Source organism: Mobula hypostoma, chromosome 7 (assembly GCF_963921235.1).
Source record: "Mobula hypostoma chromosome 7, sMobHyp1.1, whole genome shotgun sequence".
In the NCBI taxonomy this organism is placed as follows: Eukaryota; Metazoa; Chordata; class Chondrichthyes; order Myliobatiformes; family Myliobatidae; genus Mobula; species Mobula hypostoma.
This window is the reverse complement of record NC_086103.1, coordinates 173,597,895-173,619,202: the sequence shown is the minus strand read 5'-3', so window position 1 is coordinate 173,619,202 and position 21,308 is coordinate 173,597,895. Positions and strand designations below refer to the sequence as shown.

General features: G+C 41.9%; 1 protein-coding gene across 2 annotated transcripts in view; it reads right to left on the bottom strand.

Annotated features, from left to right (window-relative positions):
• Nucleotides 1-9,376: 9,376 nt before the first annotated feature.
• LOC134349094 (CD99 antigen-like protein 2) overlaps nt 9,377-21,308 on the bottom strand; it is an 81,707-nt gene continuing 69,775 nt past the window's right edge. Inside the window, exons 8-12 of one of the 2 annotated variants that reach the window (XM_063052963.1) lie at nt 18,684-18,707; nt 15,435-15,458; nt 13,384-13,497; nt 13,204-13,266; nt 9,377-11,212 (exon numbers count right to left, since the gene is read on the bottom strand). In XM_063052963.1, the coding sequence (XP_062909033.1) occupies nt 11,169-11,212; nt 13,204-13,266; nt 13,384-13,497; nt 15,435-15,458; nt 18,684-18,707 (269 nt within the window). In that variant the 3' untranslated portion in view covers nt 9,377-11,168. The remainder of the gene's footprint in view (nt 11,213-13,203; nt 13,267-13,383; nt 13,498-15,434; nt 15,459-18,683; nt 18,708-21,308) is intronic. The other variant, XM_063052964.1, reaches the window with a different exon arrangement.

The following is a 21,308-nucleotide window of genomic DNA, read 5'->3' as shown; positions in this document are numbered from 1 at the left end:
AGCTACCAGACGAGGTGGTAAATGCGGGTCCTTTTTTAACATTTAAGAATAAATTGGACAGATACATGGATGGGGGGGGGTGTATGGAGGGATATGGTCCGTGTGCAGGTCAGTGGGACTAGGCAGAAAATGGTTCGGCACAGCCAAGAAGGGCCAAAAGGCCTGTTTCTGTGCTGTAGTTTCTATGGTTCTATGGTTCTTCATTCTCGTAAAGGTGTCTTTTGCCATCCCTATTCTTCTTTTGCTGTCCATGTCGCACCTGCCATCTGATGTCACCCAGCTTCCTAAGTAGCAAGAGTTCTGTACTTGTTTTATGTCTTCCCAGTTTATTCTCAGCCTGCAGATAGGATTCTCCTTTTTTTTGGATATCACCATATATTCTGCCTTTTTGCAATTGATAGATAGACCCACTTTTGAACTTTCTTCAACAACTATATCAATTAATTTTGTAGTTCTTCCTCCGTACTTGCAATTAACACAGTGTCATCCACATATCTAAAATTATTGATGTTTTCACTGCCAACTTTGAATCCCAAGATGTCTCTTATTTTTTATAATATTGTTTCACTGTACACTTAAAAAAAATCAGGGGAGAAAACACACCTTTGTCCAACACCTCTCTTGATTATCATAAACTGACTCACTTCTCCATCTATTCTTACAGTGGCAGTTTGTTCCCAGTACAGATTACTAATTAGGCGAGGTCTTTCAAATCTAGATCTAGAGTTTTCTGTAATACTTCAACTAACTTATTGTGCTTCACTTTATCAAATGCTTTTGTGTAGTCGATAAAACAAACAAACAAATCTTTTTGCACTTGAATAGCTCGTTCTGATAGCTACAAGAAACGCAATATTGATGTTAAGGATACTATCAGAATGAGCTATTGTGCAAAAAGATTTATTTGTTTTTTAGTGACATATACATATTTAATAAGGAGTTGTTTTTATTCAATGTCTTTCATGGTATGTGCCAAAGCACAATGAAGAATAGTTATAGTGTAGGAAACAGAGCATTGATTAATCAATTTGTTTATTTATTCATCCATTTATTTCCCATTTCAATTCAACTTGCCATTTTCATTTGTCACACCATGACCTCCTCTACAGCCAGAATGAGGCTACTTTCAGTTGGAAGAGCATTACCTCATATTCCATCTGGGTAGCTTCCAATCTGATGGCATGAACATCGATTTCTCTAACTTCTGTTAACACTGGACTACAATTTTTCTAAGTGCTGGTTCCTCAAAAATTTTCATGGTTATGGGAGACACATTGAAGTTGAGCACAAATATAATTACGAACCACTAGTGACAAGTAGGATTTTGGAGAAACAAGAAATTAACTTTTATTTAATATAATGTGTTTAATTGCATAACACTGCTGAAACTTTGCAATAGTTTAACTAAGCTAAAATTGTTTTGTTGATGATTTTCATTTGTACTCAGTGTCTGAGGCTTCTCGCTTAAGTGTCCAAATATAATCAGGCAGGATTGATGGATTCCAGTTGCTCTGATACCATTTCTCCATGACCACAATGTCCTGGTGAAACCTTTCACCATGTTCATCGCTGACAGCACCAAGATTTGCAGGAACAAAGTTAAAATGGGAACGCAGAAAACATTCATTAGTGACATGTGCTTCATGGTTTTTTATGCTTGAAACATGTTGTCAACCAGCTGCACGTAGTTTGGTGTTCCATAGCTGCCAATAAAATTTTCAGCAACATCTTTGAATGCCTTCCATGTGATTTTCTCCGGTTCCACTAGAAGTTGCAAATCATTGATGATCTGCTTGATTTATGGACCAACAAAAGTGCCTTCATCAATCTTGACGTTAGTTATTCAGGGTAACATCTGTCTCCTTCACGGAAGATTTTGTACCTGATGACAGCTGATTCCATCCTTGCAGTCTTGAACCCAGTAATTCTGCTTTTGCCTTTGACAAACCCAAGTCTCTGACCAGGTCAACCTCCCAGTGGCCACACATTTTAATTCCACATCCCATTCCCATTCTGACATGTCTATCCACGGCCTCCTCTGCTGTAAAGATGAAGCCACACTCAGGTTGGAGGAACAACACCTTATATTCCGTCTGGGTAGCCTCCAACCTGATGGCATGAACATCGACTTCTCTAACTTCCGCTAATGCCCCACCTCCCCCTCGTACCCCATCTGTTACTTATTTTTATACATACATTCTTTCTCTCACTCTCCTTTTTCTCCCTCTGTCCCTCTGAATATACCCCTTGCCCATCCTCTGGTTCCCCTCCCCCTTGTCTTTCTTCCCGGACCTCCTGTCCCATGATCCTCTCGTATCCCCTTTTGCCTATCACCTGTCCAGCTCTCGGCTCCATCCCTCCCCCTCCTGTCTTCTCCTATCATTTTGGCTCTCCCCCTCCCCCTCCAACTTTCAAATCCCTTACTCACTCTTCCTTCAGTTAGTCCTGACGAAGGGTCTCGGCCTGAAACGTCGACTGCACCTCTTCCTATAGATGCTGCCTGGCCTGCTGCGTTCACCAGCAACTTTGATGTGTGTTGCTTGAATTTCCAGCATCTGCAGAATTCCTGTTGGTTGCACTCAGATTGCGTTATTGGATGAGGTCACTTGTCATAAAGGGTTCAAAATCTGTAACAGTATCAGTGTCATTTTCCTGACTCATACAGCTTCATCCTCATCTGCCTCCTCTAAACTCCATGTCTCTCATGGCTTTGCTACTGAAAGACTATTGTCATGCGGCACAGGTCTCATGGCTGAAGGGAGATTAGGGTATTCAATGGATTTCTGATTTTTAGCAGAGAAACTAGACACACTAGTCAGACAGACGTAACAGTCTGTCAAATGCTCCTTCTTCTCTCACTGCATCATTGTTACAGTGAATGGCATTGACCTCCGAGTACCTCTGATGCAAGATCTCAGATTGACAGTGCGTGTTGCACAACACATGTGAGGAATCCAGGCTTTGTCTTGGTCACAACGCACACATAATGCTGGAGAAACTCAGCAGGCCAGGCAGCATCTATGGAAAAGTGTACAGTTGACATTTTGGGCTGAGACTCTCAACCCAAAGCATCAACTGTACTCTTTTCTGTGGATGCTGCCTGGTCTGCTGAGTTCCTCCAGCATTTTGCATGTGTTGCTTGAATTTCCGGCATCTGTAGATTTTCTCTTGTCTGTTGTTTGTCTTGGCCAACAATCTTATACCCAAAGTAGACCTCATAGGCTTTCTTAATAAGAGGAATCATCCACTTTGGGACTTGCCACAAATATAACAGAAGCTATCGCTGCTGTTACAATATTGGCGAGACATTTTGCTGTCACAAATACTCCTGAAAATGTAATTATTTTATTATTTTTTTTCTTTTTGGCTAAGAAAGAAAAAAAATTATTTTATTATATTGAGTACACACAATATGCTATGCACATCAACGTGATCACAAACTGATATACATGTAAACGTGATGCGTAGAACGGTGTGTGCGTGAACCATTTATAGCCTTTCTGAAACCTATCCTGCCATGCAGTATCTGCCCTGCCAAAGCATACCTGGGCAAGATAGAAAACTTTTCAGCTTACATTGTGGGCAACATCTTAATTGACTTAGATTATGCATTGAAATAACAAATGGCTTAATTAGGAAAGGGAAAAAAGATTATGAGAGAAAACTGGCAGGGAACATAAAAACTGACTGTAAAAGCTTTTATAGATATGTGAAAAGAAAAAGATTGGTTAAGACAAATGTAGGTCCCTTACAGTCAGAAACAGGTAAATTGATCATGGGGAACAAGGACATGGCAGACCAATTGAATAATTACTTTGGTTCTGTCTTCACTAAGGAAGACATAAATAATCTTCCGGAAATACTAGGGGACAGAGGGTCCAGTGAGATGGAGCAACAGAGGGAAATACATGTTAGTAGGGAAGTGGTGTTAGGTAAATTGAAGGGATTAAAGGCAGATAAATCCCCAGGGCCAGATGGTCTGCGCGGTGAAATCATCAGACAAAGTCAGCATAAGGTACACCCAAAAATGTTCAGGAAGCAAAATCTTTGTTGTACTGTGTAATTTATCCCTCTCCCTCCTCTCTTTTTCCATTTCTAATTCTGGTAACTCTCACCTCTTCTCCTCACCTGCCCATCTTTCCCTCTGGTTCCCCTCTTCCTTCCCTTCCTCCCATGGTCTAGTGAACTCTCTTTTCCTATCAGATTTCTTCTTCTTGAACCATTTATCTTTTCCACCTATCATCTCCTAGCTTTTTACTTCATCCTCCACCTCCCCCACTCACTTACTTTACCCCTCACCTGGTCTCACCTATCGCCTGCCAGTTTGTGCTCCTTCCCCTCCACCAGTATTATTCTGGTTTCTTTTCCGTTCATCGCCAGTCTCAGCCTGAAACATGGACTGTTTATTCCTCTCCATAGATACTGCCTGAACTATTGAGTTCCTCCAGCAGTTTTCCTGTGTTCCTCGAGCTTTCCAGCATCTGCAAAATCTCTTCATCTTTACTGGAAGAAAGAGAGGAAAGAGGCAGTTTGGAGGAAGAGGTGGTTGGGATTAAATTGCTCCAGTACCTCGTGCATTATTTCAAAGTTTAATTGAATTAACACTTTGAACAGTACAACACAGTACAGACCCTGTGGTTCATGATATTCTGCCAATCTTTGAACCTACTCCAAGATCAATCTAACCCTTCCCTCCGACACACCTCATCATTTTTCTATCATCCATTTGTCTATCTAAGGGTCATTTAAATGGCCCTAATGTATCTGCTTCTACCACCACTCCTGGCAGAGTATTTCACACACTCACCACTCTTGTGCAGTAAACCTACCTCTGGCATCCCACTATACTTTTCTCCAAAATTGTACCCCCTTTATTACCAATTTACGTCCTGGGGAAAAGTCCACTCCAACTATACCTCTTATCATCTTGTATGTGCTTTCAAGTTATCTCTCATCCTCCTTCTCTCAAAAGGGAAAAACCCTAGCTCACTCAACCTATCTTTATAGGACATGCTCTCTAATCCAGGCAGCATTCTGGTAAATTTCCTCTGCACCTTCTGTAAAGTGTCCACATTCTTTTAATAATGAGGTGACCAGAACTAAATACACCAAGTGTGGTGTAACCATTTTTTATAGACCTGCAACATTACTTGTGGCTCTTGAACTCAATCCCTTGACTAACATTGGCCAACTCACCATATGCATACTTTACCACCTTCTAACGTATGTTGCAACACTGAGGGATTTACAGACCTGGACTCTAAGATCCCTCTTTCTCCACACTGCTAAGAATAGTGCCATTCAAATTCAACTTTCCAAAGTCTATCACTTTGCACTTTTCTCAGTTGAACTCCATCTGCCACCTCTCAGCCCAGCTCTGCATCCTACCAATGTCCTGCTGCAACTTACGACAATCTTCTACACTACCCCAACCTTTGCTATAGCTGGGTCACAAACCAATGGTACAAATACTATTTCCTGTTCTGGGTTCAAGATTTATCAGTATTAGTACTGAAATTTTCACCTTTATTCTTATCTTTCATGATCTGAAAAACATTTCTCCTCCGCCTTTCATAAGATCAAAGACATACGAGAAGGATTAGGACATTTGGCCCATTATGTCTGCTGTTATTCCATCATGGCTGATTTATTATCCCTCACAAACCCATTCTCCTGCCTTCTCCTCCTAACCTTTGACTTCCGTACTAATCAAGAATCTATCAACATCCACTTTAAATGTACCCAATGACTTGACATCCACAGCTATCTGTAGCAATGGATTCCACAGATTCACCCCTCTCTCGCTGAAGAAATTCCTCTTCATTTCTGTTATAAAGGGACATCCTTCTATTCTGAGGCTATGACTTCTGGCCCTAGACTCGTCCACCATGGAAAACATCTGCACCACATCCACTCTATCTAGGCCTTTCAATATTTGATAGGTTTCCATGAGATCCCTCCACTTGTTCTTCTAAATTCCAGCAAACACAGGCCCAGAGCCATCCATCCCTCCTAATAATTTGGCCCTTTCATTCCTGAGATCATTCTCGTAAACCTGCTCTTGTAATGCGAAGGGATAGTTTACTTGCTGGTTGAAAACTGCTTCCGCCTTGCTGTTTGTTGATTGGCCCATTCAAGGGATGGCGCAGCTTTCCCATTGGTTGCCATGTGTGCCACAGCACCTCAGGGCTGTAAGAAGAGTTTGTGTGGGAGATCCATAGGCTTTTCCTTTGTCACCACGGGCTCCTCTTTACACTGAGTTTGTGACACGTGCTGAAGAGCCATTGGGAAAGTGTGCTACAGATATGGGAGGACCCACACACACACACATTGAACTAAGTATCGGTTCAATGTTTAGTTTTGTAGTTGCATAACTTGAGACTTAATGAAATACCTGTTGAGTTTTGAAGTGTTACTGAATATTTTGTGTTGTAGTTTTTGTAACTTAGATATTTGGTCAAATATTAGATGTTTTGTTTGTAAATAAATGGTTAATGTGCTTACTTCATAATTAGTGTCTTCTGCCCCACTTACCAAACTAGTGAACCTGCTTCCTTGTAACAACCCTCTCCAATGCCTGCACATCCTTTCTTAGTTAAGAGGCTCACAATACTCGAAGTGTGGCCTGATCAACTCCCCACCCCTTCTCCATTGCAATTGAATAAAGAAACTTGTCCGCCAATCCCAAGTGTGTAACATAAACTGGAATGTTTCTAAGTCCACTGGTACTGCAAAATTAATTTTGCTCAGAAAAAGTAAAACAATTTGTGTGACTGCCTTCTCAATTATTATGGCTGGAATTTGAATTCTTTAGGTTGAGGGGAAGAAGGGGATCAATGGACGGGAAAATACACCACACTTAAAATAAAGTGAACTTCAGGAGAAAAATATCTCCTTTCTATGACTCATTATCAACAACTCTACAGTTGGCACCGTTTCAATATTTGGTTTCCTGGGCATCCTTATTTTGCACGAGAGAGAACCATTTCTCCTTCATTAACAAAAAGTGTCAGCAGAGGATATACTTCTTACTGCAGTTGGTAAAATTCCACCTTCTCCAGAACATACTGGTGCAATTCTACACTGCCATCTTATCCTTGCATCAGATATTACCCTCTGGTTTGATGCAGCATCCTCTCAGTACTGTATATGAAACCTACAGTGAATCGACCAAGGGTTATTAGTTGCAGTCTACCATTACTACAGGACCCATATGTGTCCAGAACAAAGAAGTGGGCTGGAAATCATTGTGGACACTGGCCACCCGACAAACTGCCTTTTCCAAATGCTCCTTTATGGGAAGTGCTTTAGAGCTATTAAAACAAAAACTTCAAGCCGTCTTAAAAGTTTCTTCTTCCAGGCACTTAATCTAATCAACTATTATTCTAGTTAGCTCCTACACTGCACTGCAGAGTAAACTTTAAACAACTTGTTAAAATGTTGCTTAAATTGTAAATACGTGCTGCTTTTTATGTACTTACATTTTATTCCATTTCTGTACTTTAACCTCTAACTTTTATATGTAATTCTTTATTCTTGATTGTTAAATGTTGTTGATTTTTGTTGCATGGCACACTAACTTTCTTAGGCATCCATTAGTTTTTGCGAGACCATGGATCTGCGCATGGAAAGTCTTCACTCTCCAGGGCGCAGGCCTGGGCAAGGTTGTATGGAAGACCAGCAGTTGCCTATGCTGCAAGTCTCCCCTCTCCACAACACCAATGTTGTCCAAGGGAAAGGCATTAGGACCCAGACAGCTTGGCACCAGTGTCGTCGCAGAGCAATGTGTGATTAAGTGCCTTGCTCAAAGACACAACATGTTGCCTGGGCTGGGGCTCGAACTCACAACCTTCAGGTTGCTAGTCCAATGCCTTAACCACTTGGCCACGTGCCCACACTGACACGACAGCAAATTCCCAATTAATATAAATATATATGGCAAATAAAGTTAATCCTTGAGAAGGTTCAAAGTTCACCATTCACCCAAATTGGAATTAACCCAGAATCCCCAAACATCATCTTCACTCTACCTCCCCCCAATATTTCGATGTTATCAAAATTCTAAAGATTTATAGATTGGACCGTGGACTGATGCTCAAACTAACTATAGTTCAAATTGGTCTCCTTCAGTTTTCTGTGCTTTACCCAATCTTTCCCAATGCCGATGGGTGGCTTGGGGGTTTGATTTTGGTGTCGTTGCTGTTTTCCACGTGGAGTGATGTGTTAGTTTTTTGAGTGTGAGAGACAGGATGGGGATTTGGTGTTCTAGCGGCTGTTTTCTGTTTGGAATGATCTGTTAGTTTTTTGTGTGTGAGAAAGGGGTTTGGCGGTTTGTGGTTTGATGTTCTTGTCGCTGTTTCTCCATGTGGGTGATGTGTTAGTCTTTTTTTGTGTGTAAGGGAGTGCATTGGGGGTTTGCAAGCTTTTTTTTTGTGCAGGTGGGGCTGATGTCTTAATGACTTCCATGATTTTCTTTGTTTCATGGCTATCTGGAGAAGACAAGTTTCAGAGTTGTATATTGCATACATACCTTGATAAAGAGAGAGATGCTGCTTGCATACAACACTCCTTCAATCGACATCTTCTGGGTAGATCATAAACCCATATATTACACTTCTTTTACACCTTTTACATTTGCTTTAGGTCTTGGATGTGATTCTGGAACTGTTGGAGCCTGTGATGTGCAGTTTGGAGACTGTTTGGGGTGTTTTAGACTCTGACAGCATTCCAGGAGGGAGAGACATCATGTGTGAACCTCATGACGAGAATGCTACAGGATAGGGCATTAGCCAATGTTCGACTTAATTTCGCCGATTAAAAGCTTCCATTGTCCGCGATTAAAGCAACAAGGGAAATAGAAACATCTAGGCGAATGCGGAAGGTGAGCGCTGGCTGCCTGACAAGAGCTGCAAATATCGCTCTGCTGCCAGAGAGGGGAGACCATCTTTTGATCACTGGTGGGATCGCCCTGCTGCCACAGAGGGAAAGGCATGCCACTGTGCCCGAATAATGTTACCCAGGTTTTGTGTGTTTTGGATGTGGGCTTGGACTATAGACTTTTTTCAATCTGATAGTTTTTTTATATTCTGCGTTTTACACCCATCTACCTCGTTTTTTGTGTGAGGGGGAAGGTGACTTGGGGGGGTCAATATGCCTGTTCTGTTTTTGTTCATTCATTGTGCGGGGAGGAGGGATTTGGGGGTTGATGGTCATGATGCTGTTCCTTTCTTTCTTGGTTTTGTGGCTATCTGGAGAAGAAGAATTTCAGAGTTGTATTCTTTGATAATAAATGAACCTTTGAACACGGCCAGCTCCTAGCACCAAATCAAAAGGAGAGCCCACAGGAATATCTAAATTCTTCTATTTATGAAGAATCCAACAAATTTACACAATTACCAAAACAGCAAATGCACAGCACTTCAGGTCTTTGAATATACAAAGAGTGGAAATTAGTTCTGTTATATCGGCTAAACATGGAACATAGAACATATGCACACTGAAGAGCTTCTGAAACTCACATCTAGTAAAGGCAACAAAACAGTTCAGAGATCAGTGAGTTTATTGATTGACGCTGCATGGAAACTGGCCCTTCCGCCCATGCTAACCAAGTTGTCTTAACTGAGCTTGTTCCATTTGCCTGTGTTTGGCCCATATGTATCTCAACCTTTCCAATTCCACGTAACGGTGAAAAGTATTTTAAATGTGGCAAGTGTACCCATTCCTACCAATTTCTCTGACAGCTCAGTCCACATTCGCACCACCCTCTGTATGGAAAAGTCTGCCTCTCAGGTTTTTCCCTCCCACTATAAACTGCCCTCTAATTCTACACTCCCCTGTCCTGGGGGGTAAAGACTGTGACAAACCCCTCCCACACCCCCCGCCTCCATCCCCGTCTGTGCCCCTCATGATCTTATAAACATTGAAAATGACCCTTCAGCCTCATCAAGAGTGTCTTCAGTTTTTCCCTGTAACCAAAATCCTCCAGACCCAGCAACATCCTCATGAATCTTTTTTGCATTCTCTCCAGCTTAATCACATCTGTCCTAAGGCAGGACAACCAGAACTACAGAATCACATATTGATGATGCACAGAAGACAGATTTCTCCACTTTTTACAAATATTTTGGCATGACGTTTTAGTATGATTACTCAAATATAAGAAAACATTCTGTAAACTAGACATTACAACAACTCCAGGGTTGTGAACCATACACCCTTCCATTGTGTACACTTGCAATATTCCTCACATCTAAAAATATCTAAAGTCCAACATTTAACAGAAAAGCTCATGCACATCAATTAATCTACAGAAGATGTTTTATACAGTCAAACAATTTTATAATGCACAAGAGATTCTGCAGATGCTGGAAATCCTGAGCACCACACATATAAAATGCTGGATAAACTCAGCAGGTCAGGCAGCATCTACAGAAGGGAATAAACAATCGATGATTTGGGCCGAGATCTTTCATCCGGACTGATGAAGGTCTTAGTATGAAACGTCGACTGTTTATTGCTCTCCGTAGATGCAGCCTCCTCCAAGAGGACCACAGCCTTGTCACAGGTGTTGGAGGCTTGCGTCTCTCAATGGCCCAAGAACTATGTTGCCTGGAGTCAGGCCCTTGTGCTTTAGGCCGTGGTAGGGTCACCCATGCCAAACAGGTCAAAGGGTAAGGGCTAGACTAAGAGTGGTCCACTGGTCCTCCAGGTTTTGGGGTTCAGCTCAGGGCTAACAACCTTGACTGGTCAAAACGTAATTGTCACAGGAACAGCAATGATGAATCCTTCTATACACTGATGGAGGACCTTCATTGCTGCCCTAAATGCCAGTGGTGTAACAGGCAACACGTAAGATTAGATTAGATTATGAGGACACGCAGTCCTCTTTTATTGTCATTTAGTAATGCATGCATTAAGATGCAGCCAGACCTGCTGAGTTCCTTTAGCATTTGTGTGTAACTGTATCAAATTTAGCTGTTTGGGGACATCAAAACCTTTTACAAACATCTTTGAAATCAAATGTGAAAATGAATTCACATTGTTTCAGAACAAGATTCTGAAGTGGAAAGACAAGTGAACAGGAGATAAATCTGTGGTAGGATGTCAAGTGTCTGGTTGGACCACACAGCCATTTACTTTCTGATATTTTCTCCACTGTCAGCCATCTTCTAGGCATTGGTAGCAGGCTGAGACTGCAGAAGAGTGTTATAAGCTGCAGAACACAAAGAAGAAACCAATTAAAGCAGATGTACCAAGTACTGAGGATGAAAACCCTGTTTAGGGCTTCCTATCCCTCAAAACTTCATCAAAAAAGTCATATACTGTATGCAAGCAATGCAAGGAGTATTGTTGGTAAGACAAATGAGCTTCAAGTGTGGGTCAGCACATGGAATTATGATATTGTCACCGCTAGTGAGACTTGGTTGCATGGAGGGGTAGAACTGATGAAGGGTCCTGGCCCAAGACATTGACTCTTTTTATTCCTTTCCACAGATGCTGCCTGACCTGCTGAGTTGCTCCAGCATCCTATGTGTGTTATTCAATATTCCAGGGTTTCATTGTTTTAGACATGATAGAAGGGGTGAACAGTGGCATTACGCATCAGGGGAAGTCATGGCAGTGCTCAGACAGGACAGACTGGAGGACTTATCGCCAAGTCCACATGGGTCAAGGTGAGGAAGAAGAAAGGGATGACTACATTATTGGGGTTATATTATAGACTGCCCAATAGCAGAATTTAAAGGGACTAATTTGCAGAGAGATAGCAGACAATTGCAAGAAAAATAAGCTTGTGATAGAGGTGATTTTAACTTTTCACATATTGATTTGACTGGGACTCGCATGCTATAAAAGGATAGGATGAGATAGTATTTGTCAACTGTGTTCAGAAAAGTTTCCTTAGAGATCCCAACTGGAGAGAGCACTACTGGGTCCATTAGGGAATGAGACAAGGTAGGTGACAAAAGTGTGTGCAAGGGTTCATTTTGGATCTATTAGTATTAGGGTAATTATGAAGGTTGGGACTGGTCCTCGGATTGATATTCTAAATTGAAGAAGGGCCAATTTTGGTGCCAGGTGTGGATTAAGACAGGTTGTTTTCCGGCATAGAGATGCCTTGTAAGTGAAAGGACTTCAAAATTGAACTATTGAGAGCACTGTCTGCATGTTCCTGTTGGAATAAAAGACAATATAACAAGTTTAGATAACCTTGATTTTCAAAACATACTTCAGGCCCTGGTTTGGAATGACATGGAGGGATATGGCAGGTGAAGGCAGCAAGGAGCAAGTGAGGTACTCGAGTGGTATACTTATGAAAGAAATCATGTGTCTCTCTTCAAAAGGAATTCATGAGGGCTAAATAAGGCATGGGGTTGCTCTGGAGACAAGGTGGAATGGAATTCCGAGGGCTTCTACAGATATCTTAAGAACAAAAAGATGGCAACAGACAAAATTGGTCCCTTGAGGTATTTAACACATCCTCAGCCACAAATGAGGTATCAGAGGACAAGAGGATAGCTGATGTTGCTCCATAGCTCAAGAAAGGCTCTAAGAATAAGTCAGGGAATTACAGGCCAGTGAGCGTTACAGTAGAAGTGGGTAAATTATCAGAAGTTATTCTGAGGGGCAGGATATATGAGCATTTGGATAGACAGGGCCTGATATGTGATAGTGAACATGGCTTTGTGCGTGGTAGGTGGTGTCTAAACAATCTTAGTTTTTTTTTTGAAGACGTTATCAGGAATGTTAATGAAGGAAAGGCAGTGGACATTATTTACATGGAATTTAGCAAGGCCTTTGACAAAGTCCTGCATGGAAGGATGGTCCAGAAGCTAGGCATGGCCTTCAGAATGAAGTAGCGAATTACAGTGCATTCATCATTGGCTTTGTGGGAGAGTGGTTGCCTCTCTGACTGGAGGCCTGTGACCAGTGGTGTGCCAGAGGGATTGGTGCTGGGTCCAGTGTTGTTTGTCGTCTTTATCAATAATCGGTATGATAACGTGGCAAACTGTACAGACAAAGGCACACAGGAATTCAGTTTGAAGTTTATAATCAGACCAGTCATGGCCTTATTAAATGGCAGAGGTTCTGGGGGGCTGAATAGTGAATTAGTAGTCCGTGCACAGTGATTTTGAAAGGGGGGGGGAGAAATGGTGGAAGTGCGGGGGGAAGCCCATCATACTCACTGTACAACTGAGTACTTACACTGGGGTTCCTCTTGTTGGCCTTGAGCACTATTTTGCTTCACGTTCTGTTCGCCGGAGCTCCCTGGTGAAATAAAATTCGAGCTGAAGCACTTTCTCAGGCTTAAATTCGTTTTGGGATAATGGATATCGAGAAATCACTTGCACCGAGGGGTTCATCTCCCCGATCCTGTATTCCTACCTGTTAGGCTAAAGCAAAGCTTCTTCTTTTGGTAGAGAATGTAGCTAGACACAGCTCCTACCACGGACAGGAGAACACCACTAATTATACCAGTTAAGGTACCAGTTTTGCTTCCTGTATGTATATATTTTAAAAAAAGAGGAAAACAAATGAGATTTTCTTATATAAAGAAACTATCCCATTCACATTATTACATTACTGGTACAGAATGATTTCCTGTTAAGCAGTCCAACACAAGATGGCAGCAAATGCATGCTTACATGCACAGGTGCATGGAATTGAAAAAGCAAAAATAAACTTCTAGAAATTGAAAACAAACAGGAAATGCTGGGAAAATCAGTCAGACAATATCTGTGGAAAGAAAACAATTGGCATTCTGGGTGAGAGAAAAACTTCTGACAGGTCTGCAGATAGAAAATGTTAAGTTTTGCTTTCCATAGATGCTGCTTGACCTGTTGAGTCTTTTTCCCAACATTTTCTGTTTTTTGTTTCATCGATAACATATACAATGTGTTCTAGTTAACTGGATCATCATTTAATCATAGCAGCTGTTTATTTGGGACAACTCTTAAAGAACAAAAACAAATCAAGAGAATAACAGGGATTCTCTTTACTTGGGACACTACGCCACTTAACTGGAACAGGAGACTGTGGCCAGACAGTTGCTAACTTGCATCAGAAACTGTGCTTGTGTGGCCATTAGGTACTACAATGTGCTTAGGGTGAACAGTTTTTATTTAGAGTCAGTTGTGTGTGCTTGTGTTATGTTATCCATTCGGCCAGACAGGAGATGATTCGAAAAAGTGAGCTTTGATAATTCTATATTTTTAAAATTTCAGAAACTTGCCATGAAAAGATTTGACACTAGCCAAAAAAAATTACCCTACTGGACCAAATTAAAAGCACACTGGATGAATTCCTCCATTAATAACTATTAGGAATTTATACAGTTTTATGGTATAGCAGTAGTATTGGTGATGTTCTAATTTGCTCTGTATTTAAGTTGTTACTCAACTAAATAGTAAATTGTTTTATTTTTACACAATTTTAACTATTTCCACGAAACTTCAGCTAATTGGTAAAGCTGCTTAATTGGGCCAAAATGTACTGATCCCAATTAACCGAATCCACTGTATTTATTGTTTTTTTTAATGCTTATTGTGTTTTTTTATGCTGCATCGGATCTGGAGTAACAATCTTCTTTAAGGCATTCCATTTAAAAAGCTGGTTAACGTCACAACAAATCGATAAACTCAGTACAGCAGCGTGTTGACTCTGCAAACAGCAGATGCCCTTCTCGTCTTCAGATTCACTTCTTTTTAAAATCACATATACACAAAATACATCATTTACATTAACAACCAACACTTAAGGATGTCATGGGGGCAGCCCGCAAGTGTCGACACACACTGCTGGACCAACACAGCATGCCCACAACGTACAGCAGAACACAAGCAAGAAAGCAACAACGGCAAATGAATAGACAGAAGAAATTCTGCAGATGCTGGAAATCCAAAGCAACACACACAAAATGCTGGAGGTACTCAGCAGGCCACACAGCATCTATAGAAATGAGTAAACAGTCAATGTTTAGGGCAGAGACCCTTCAACAGTACTGGAAAGGAAGGGGGAAGACACTAGAATAAAAAGGTGGGGGGGGGAGAAAAGAGGGTGTCTGGAAGGTGATAGGCGAAGCTAGGTGGGTGGGAAAGGTCAAGGACTGGAGAGGAGAGTGGACTATAGGAGAAAGTGAGGGAGGTAGGGACCCAAAGGGAGGTAATAGGCAGGTGAAAAGAGGTAAAAGGTCAGAATGAGGAAACAGCAATACAAGTCCCTTTCCGCACTCACTCACACATACTCCTCCAAACACTGGACAGGCCTCCAGTACTCCAGCAGACTTGCAGAAAGCAAGCCTCTGACTCCCCCAGTGCATTCTCAGACTTGTAGTCCCAGGGCTTTGACCATCGGTATCGACCTATAGGGCTAACCAATGTCTTATCAAAGAACCAATGTTTAAACAACTTTATATAAAGTTATGCTTGTAGCCATACCTTGATCGCTTTCTTGGCTTGAGCCTAGAAACAAAAAAAAGTATTAGATCTTCCCAGGAACGAAAATAAAGGTGGGCAATTAAATTAGTAATAGTTTATTATCATCACATATCAAGATACAGTAGAAAGCTGTATGCCATCCAAAAATAGCATTCCAATCACAATACACCGAACAGTGCAAAAGGAGAAAAAAAAATGATCAGAGAAAAAGACGACTATATGGTTGTACAGTTATACGGAAGATACGGTGCAGTTAGACAACTAAACTGGAAAGTCCATGATAAAATAGACTGAGCAAGTGGTCATGGTAGAACTGACAGTTCCTTGGGAAGACCGGCTGAGGAGGCATTTGAGCGCAAGAAAGCCACGTACCAGGAGCTGGTAGAGCAGTGCCAGGGACAAGGGTGGAGGGCACGATGCCAGCCTACAGAGGTGGGGTGTAGCAGTTTTGCTGGCTGCTCACTGGGCAGAACCTTCTCTCTCTCTCCTTGGCGTTACAGGACAGCAAAGCACAGAGCAGAGACTGCTGAGCAAGCCTCCAGATAGCCATGTGACCCGTGGACCAGTGCTGATGGGACCCAAGCCAGGGCCTGATCATCCCCAGGTGAAAGTGATGTTGAAAGACCAAAACACCCCCCACCCACCTTGGAAGTTTTCATGTTTTATTGTTTTACAACACTGACTCACAGTGGATTTAATTTGGCTTTTTTTTTTGACCCCGATCAACAGAAAAAGACTTGTGTCATTTTAGTGGAAACTGATCTCTACAAAGTGATTAATTAGAAATATAAACACAAAATAAATGATTGCATAAGTATTCACCCCCTTAAAGTCAGTAGTTAGAAGACGCACCTTTGGCAGCAATTACAGCCTTGAGTCTGTGTGGATAGGTATCTATCAGCTTTGCATATCTGGACACTGCAATTTTTACCCATTCTTCTTAACAAAACTACTCAAGCTCTGTTGGATTGCATGGGGATCATGAGTGAACAGCCCCTTTTCAAGTCCAGCAACAAACTCTCAATTGGATTGAGATCTGGACTCTGACTTGGCCACTCCAGAACATTAATTTTGTTGTTTTTAAGACTTTCCTGTCTAGCTTAGGCCATACGCTTGGGGTCTTTGTCTTGCTGGAAAACAAATCTTCCCCTAAGTTGCAGTTCTCTTGCAGACTGCATCAGGTTTTCCTCCAGGATTTCCCTGCATTTTGCTGCATTCATTTTACCCTCTATCTTCACAAGCCTTCCAGGGCCTGCTGCAGTGAAGCATCCTTACAGCATGATGCAGCTACCACCATGCTTCATGGTAGGGTTGGTGTGTTATTGACGATGTACAGTATTTGTCTTACACCAAACATAGCATTTGGTCTGATGGCCAAAAAAAAATCTCAAATTTTAGTTTCATCAGAACACAGAACCTTCTTCCAGCTGTCTTCAGAGTCTCCCACATACCTTCTGGCAAACTCTACCTGAGATTTCATGTGATCCCCCCCCCCCCCAAAACAGTGACTTTCTCTTTACCGCTCTCCCATAAAACTGCAACAGGTGAAGCACCCGGGCAACAGTCATTGTATGTGTAGTCTCTCCCATCTCAGCCACTGAAGCTTGTAACTCCTCCAGAGTTGTCATAAGTCTCTTGGTGGCCTCCCTCACTAGTTCCCTTCTTGCATAGTCGAGTCACTCAGTTTTTGAGAATGGCCTGCTCTAGACAGATTTACAACTGTGCCATATTCTTTCAATTTCTTGATGATTGACTTAATTGTACTCCAAGGGACATTCAGTAATGTGGAACTTTTCTTGTATTCATCTCCTGACTTGTGCTTTTCAATAACCTTTTCATGAAGTTGCTTGGAGTGTTCTTTTGTCTTCATGGTATAGTTTTTGCCAGAATACCTACTCACCAGCTGTTGGACCTTCCAGATACAGGGATATTTTTACTACAATCAATTGAAACACCTTGACTGCACACAGGTGATCTCCATCTAACTAATTTTGTGACTTCTAAAACCAACTGGCTGCACCAGTGATGATTTTGTGTGTCATATTAAAGGGGTGAATACTTATGCAATCAATTATTTTGTGTTTTATAATTGTAATTAATTTATATTACGATGTAGACATTTGTTTTCAACTGGACAAGAAAGTCTTTCTGTTGATCAGTGTCAAAAAAGCCAAATTAAATATTGTGTGATTCAATGATATATTAAAAAAAACATGAAAACTTTCAAGGGGGCTGAATACTTTTTATAGGTACTGTACAGCTAGGGTGCCTAAGATTTGCACAGTACTGTAGTAATTTTATGTATTGTACTGTACTGTGGTCACAAATGAAAACAAATTTCATGATATACGTGAGTGATGATAAAGCCGATTCTGATATGGGTCTCTGTTGTGAACAGAGAGTGGGAAGGGGAATCAGGTTGGGAAAAGGGGGAGACGGAAGGGAGCAGGAAGCACCAGCAAGGCATTTTGTAATGATTAATAAACCCATTGTTTGGAATTAAATGACCTTGCCCAGTGTCTCAGGGCGGGGTGTATCTGCACCCACGCCAACCCCTCGATCCCCCCGCACTCCTTCTCTGCCACCTGTCCACATCCCTCCTGTGACACTCCACCCTCACATTCCCAATATGCTTTCTTTCCACCAGATTTACAAACTCGCTCTCCGCTACATGTTGACAAACACAGTACTGTGCAAAAATCTTAGGCAGCCTAGCTACATATATATGTACCTATGACTTTTGCACAGTACTGTAAACAAAATGAGGGGCATAGATAAGGTTTTCTCCCCTTAGGTTAAGTAGACTCAAACTAGAGGTCATAGTCTTAGGGTACAGGTTAAATATTTTTGGGGGAGCTTCTTCACTCAAGAGCAGTGGAATGAGCTGCCAGCAGAAGTGGTGGATGGGGGGGGGGGAGTACAATTACAATAATTAAGTTTCTTTCTTCCTCTCTGCTTCCATCAGGCAGGAGATACAAAAGCTTTAGAAAACTCTTGACACACTTTCCCCTATGTTCAGTGTCTACAACCAGACAATAGTCACGCTGTGGTGACGCAATGTCATATTAACGTTCATCATGTGACTGATGCAACTCGTGGAAGAGTTCACCTACACACTTCAGCACAATGCTCCAATGTAAACTGGAAAGAAGTGGGAAGGAAATATTTGCAATTCCAGTCATGCAAAATGGGCAGAACAAAGAAGTTTCCATGCTCAATTACAAGCAGTTAATCGAAACAGGTACATACCTCCTGGAGGCCCACCTGAACGGCCTATACAAAAAGAAAGCAAATCCAGTCAAAAAAGATCGACATGAACAGAAGGTTCAACCCAATCTTATTGACTAAACTTTTAAAACTGACAATATCAATCATTATCTCCCTGTTTGAGTATCCTCAACGCTCCAAGAGGACACATTATGGAATGCCAAGTGGTAGAGCCACACATGCAATGCAGCAAGGTCACGGTCATACAGCCATCGAACTCGACAGTACAGAAACAGGCCCTTCGGCCCATCAAGGCCGTGCTCCCCCAGTCCCATCAACCTGCACCCAGACCACAGTCCTCCTCACTCCTTCCATCCATGTACCTATCTGAATTTCTCTTAAATGTTGAAATCAAACCTCCACCCACCACTTGTGCTGGCAGCTTGTTCCATGCTCTCACCACCCTGTAAATAAAATCGTTCCCCCTCATGTTCCACTTAAACATTTCACCTTTAACCCATGACCTCTAGTTCTAGTCTCACCCAACCTCAGTGGATAAAAAAGCTTACTTGCATTTACCCTATCTGCACTGAAATTATCAACATCGGTGTTGACAGCAGAGACAACAGACAATAATAAACCTACAACATTCTTCAATAAACACAAAAGATTCTGCAGATGCTGGCAATCTTGAGCAGCACACACACAAAATTCTAGAGTATCTCAGCAAGTCAGGCAGCAACTATGCCCATCTGCCTTCTGCCCCCTTGCTTTTCAGTCCTGAAGGGTTTTGGGCCAAATCACTGACTGCTTATTCCCTTCATAGACATTGCCTGACTTGCTGAGTTCCTCCAGAATTTTGTGTGTTTTGCTCAACGTTCTTAAATAAACTGATAGACGAATGTCAGAAGATTTTGGTGAGGATAAGGTTTAAAGGGAAGGTTTGATTTGAGCACAGACACCACTCCGAGTTGATTGGAGTGGCACACAAAAGGAGCTGAAGAAATTTAGTGAGTCCGAAGCATCTATGGAAGGAAATGAACAGTTGAAATTGAATCAAGATCCATCATTCTGTCCTATTTAGCCTATGTAGGGCATGGGCGTGGGGTTAGAGACACAAGACTGCAGATGCCAGAACCTGTAGCAATGCTACATTGTGGGATATCTGGCAAAAAGTAAAGCTCACAGTCGGTAGGGGGAGATGTTCAGCTGCCCCATTGGTAAGTGTGAATTATACTTTATCGTCGCCAAAACAATTGATACTAGAACGTACAATCATCACAGCGATATTTGATTCTATGCTTCCCACTCCCTGGATTACAAATATTAAATATTAAAAATAGTAAAAATTAGTAAATATTAAAAATTTAAATTATAAATTATAAATAGAAAATAGAAAAATGGAAAGTAAGGTAGCACAAAAATAACCGAGAGGCAGGTCCGGATATTTGGAGGGTATGGCCCAGATCCGGGTCAGGATCCGTTCAGCAGTCTTAACACAGTTGGAAAGAAGCTGTTCCCAAATCTGGCCGTACGAGTCTTCAAGCTCCTGAACCTTCTCCCAGAGGGAAGAGAGATGAAAAGTCTGTTGGCTGGGTGGGTCGTATCCTTGATTATCCTGGCAGCGCTGCTCCGACAGTGTACAGTGTAAAGTGAGTCCAAGGACGGAAGATTGGTTTGTGTGATGTGCTGCACCGTGTTCACGATCTTCTGCAGCTTCTTTCGGTCTTGGACAGGACAACTTCCATACCAGGTTGTGATGCACCCTAGAAGAATGTGTTCTACGGTGCATCTATAAAGATTAGTGAGGGTTTTAGGGGACAGGCCAAATTTCTTTAGTGTACTCAGGAAGTAAAAGCACTGTTGGGCCTTCTTGGCAGTGAACTCTGCTTGGTTGGACCAAATCAGGTCATTTGTGATATTGAATTAACTGCAAGTTGCATCTAAACCTCCCCAAAATCCAACTGGAAAGAGGAATGGCCCTAGCCAGAGAGCAGAGAATCTGTAGAATTCATTGCCGCAGATGGCTGTGGAGGCCAAATCATTAGGTAAATTTAAAGTGCAGATTGATAAGTTCTCATTTTGGGGGACTTTGGGGTTCATGTTGCATATGTTCCTGGATTCTGGTTACTCTTTTTTTGCTTCTTTAGAGCAGTTTGATTTGGGTGATCAATGCCCTGATCGCACATTGTGTGTTTGATGTTTCCTTGAACGGATTCCATGGGGTTTCTTCGTCTTGTGGCTGCCTGTGGGAGGATGAATCTCGGAGTTGTATTCTGTGTACATACTTTGAATCTTTGGGCATCAAAGGTTACAGGGAGAAGGCTGGAGAATGGAGATGAGAGTGATTGTAAATCAGCTGAGATAGAGTGGAGAGAACTAGTTGTCAGTCAGAATAGAGTCGAGTTCAATTACATGAAGCACTGTCACAAGAAAGTAGCATCCATCAGCAAGAATCCCCACCATCCAGGCCATGGTCTCTTCTTGCCGCTACCATCAGGCAGGAGGTACCCACACTACCAATTTCAGGAATAGTCATTACCCCTCAACCGTCAGGCTCCTGAATCAGCATGTATAACTTCACTCGCAGCACAATTCTGAACCTACAGACTCACTTCCAAGGACTCTTTTCAGCTCGTTTCCTTGATATTATTTTTGTTTCATTTG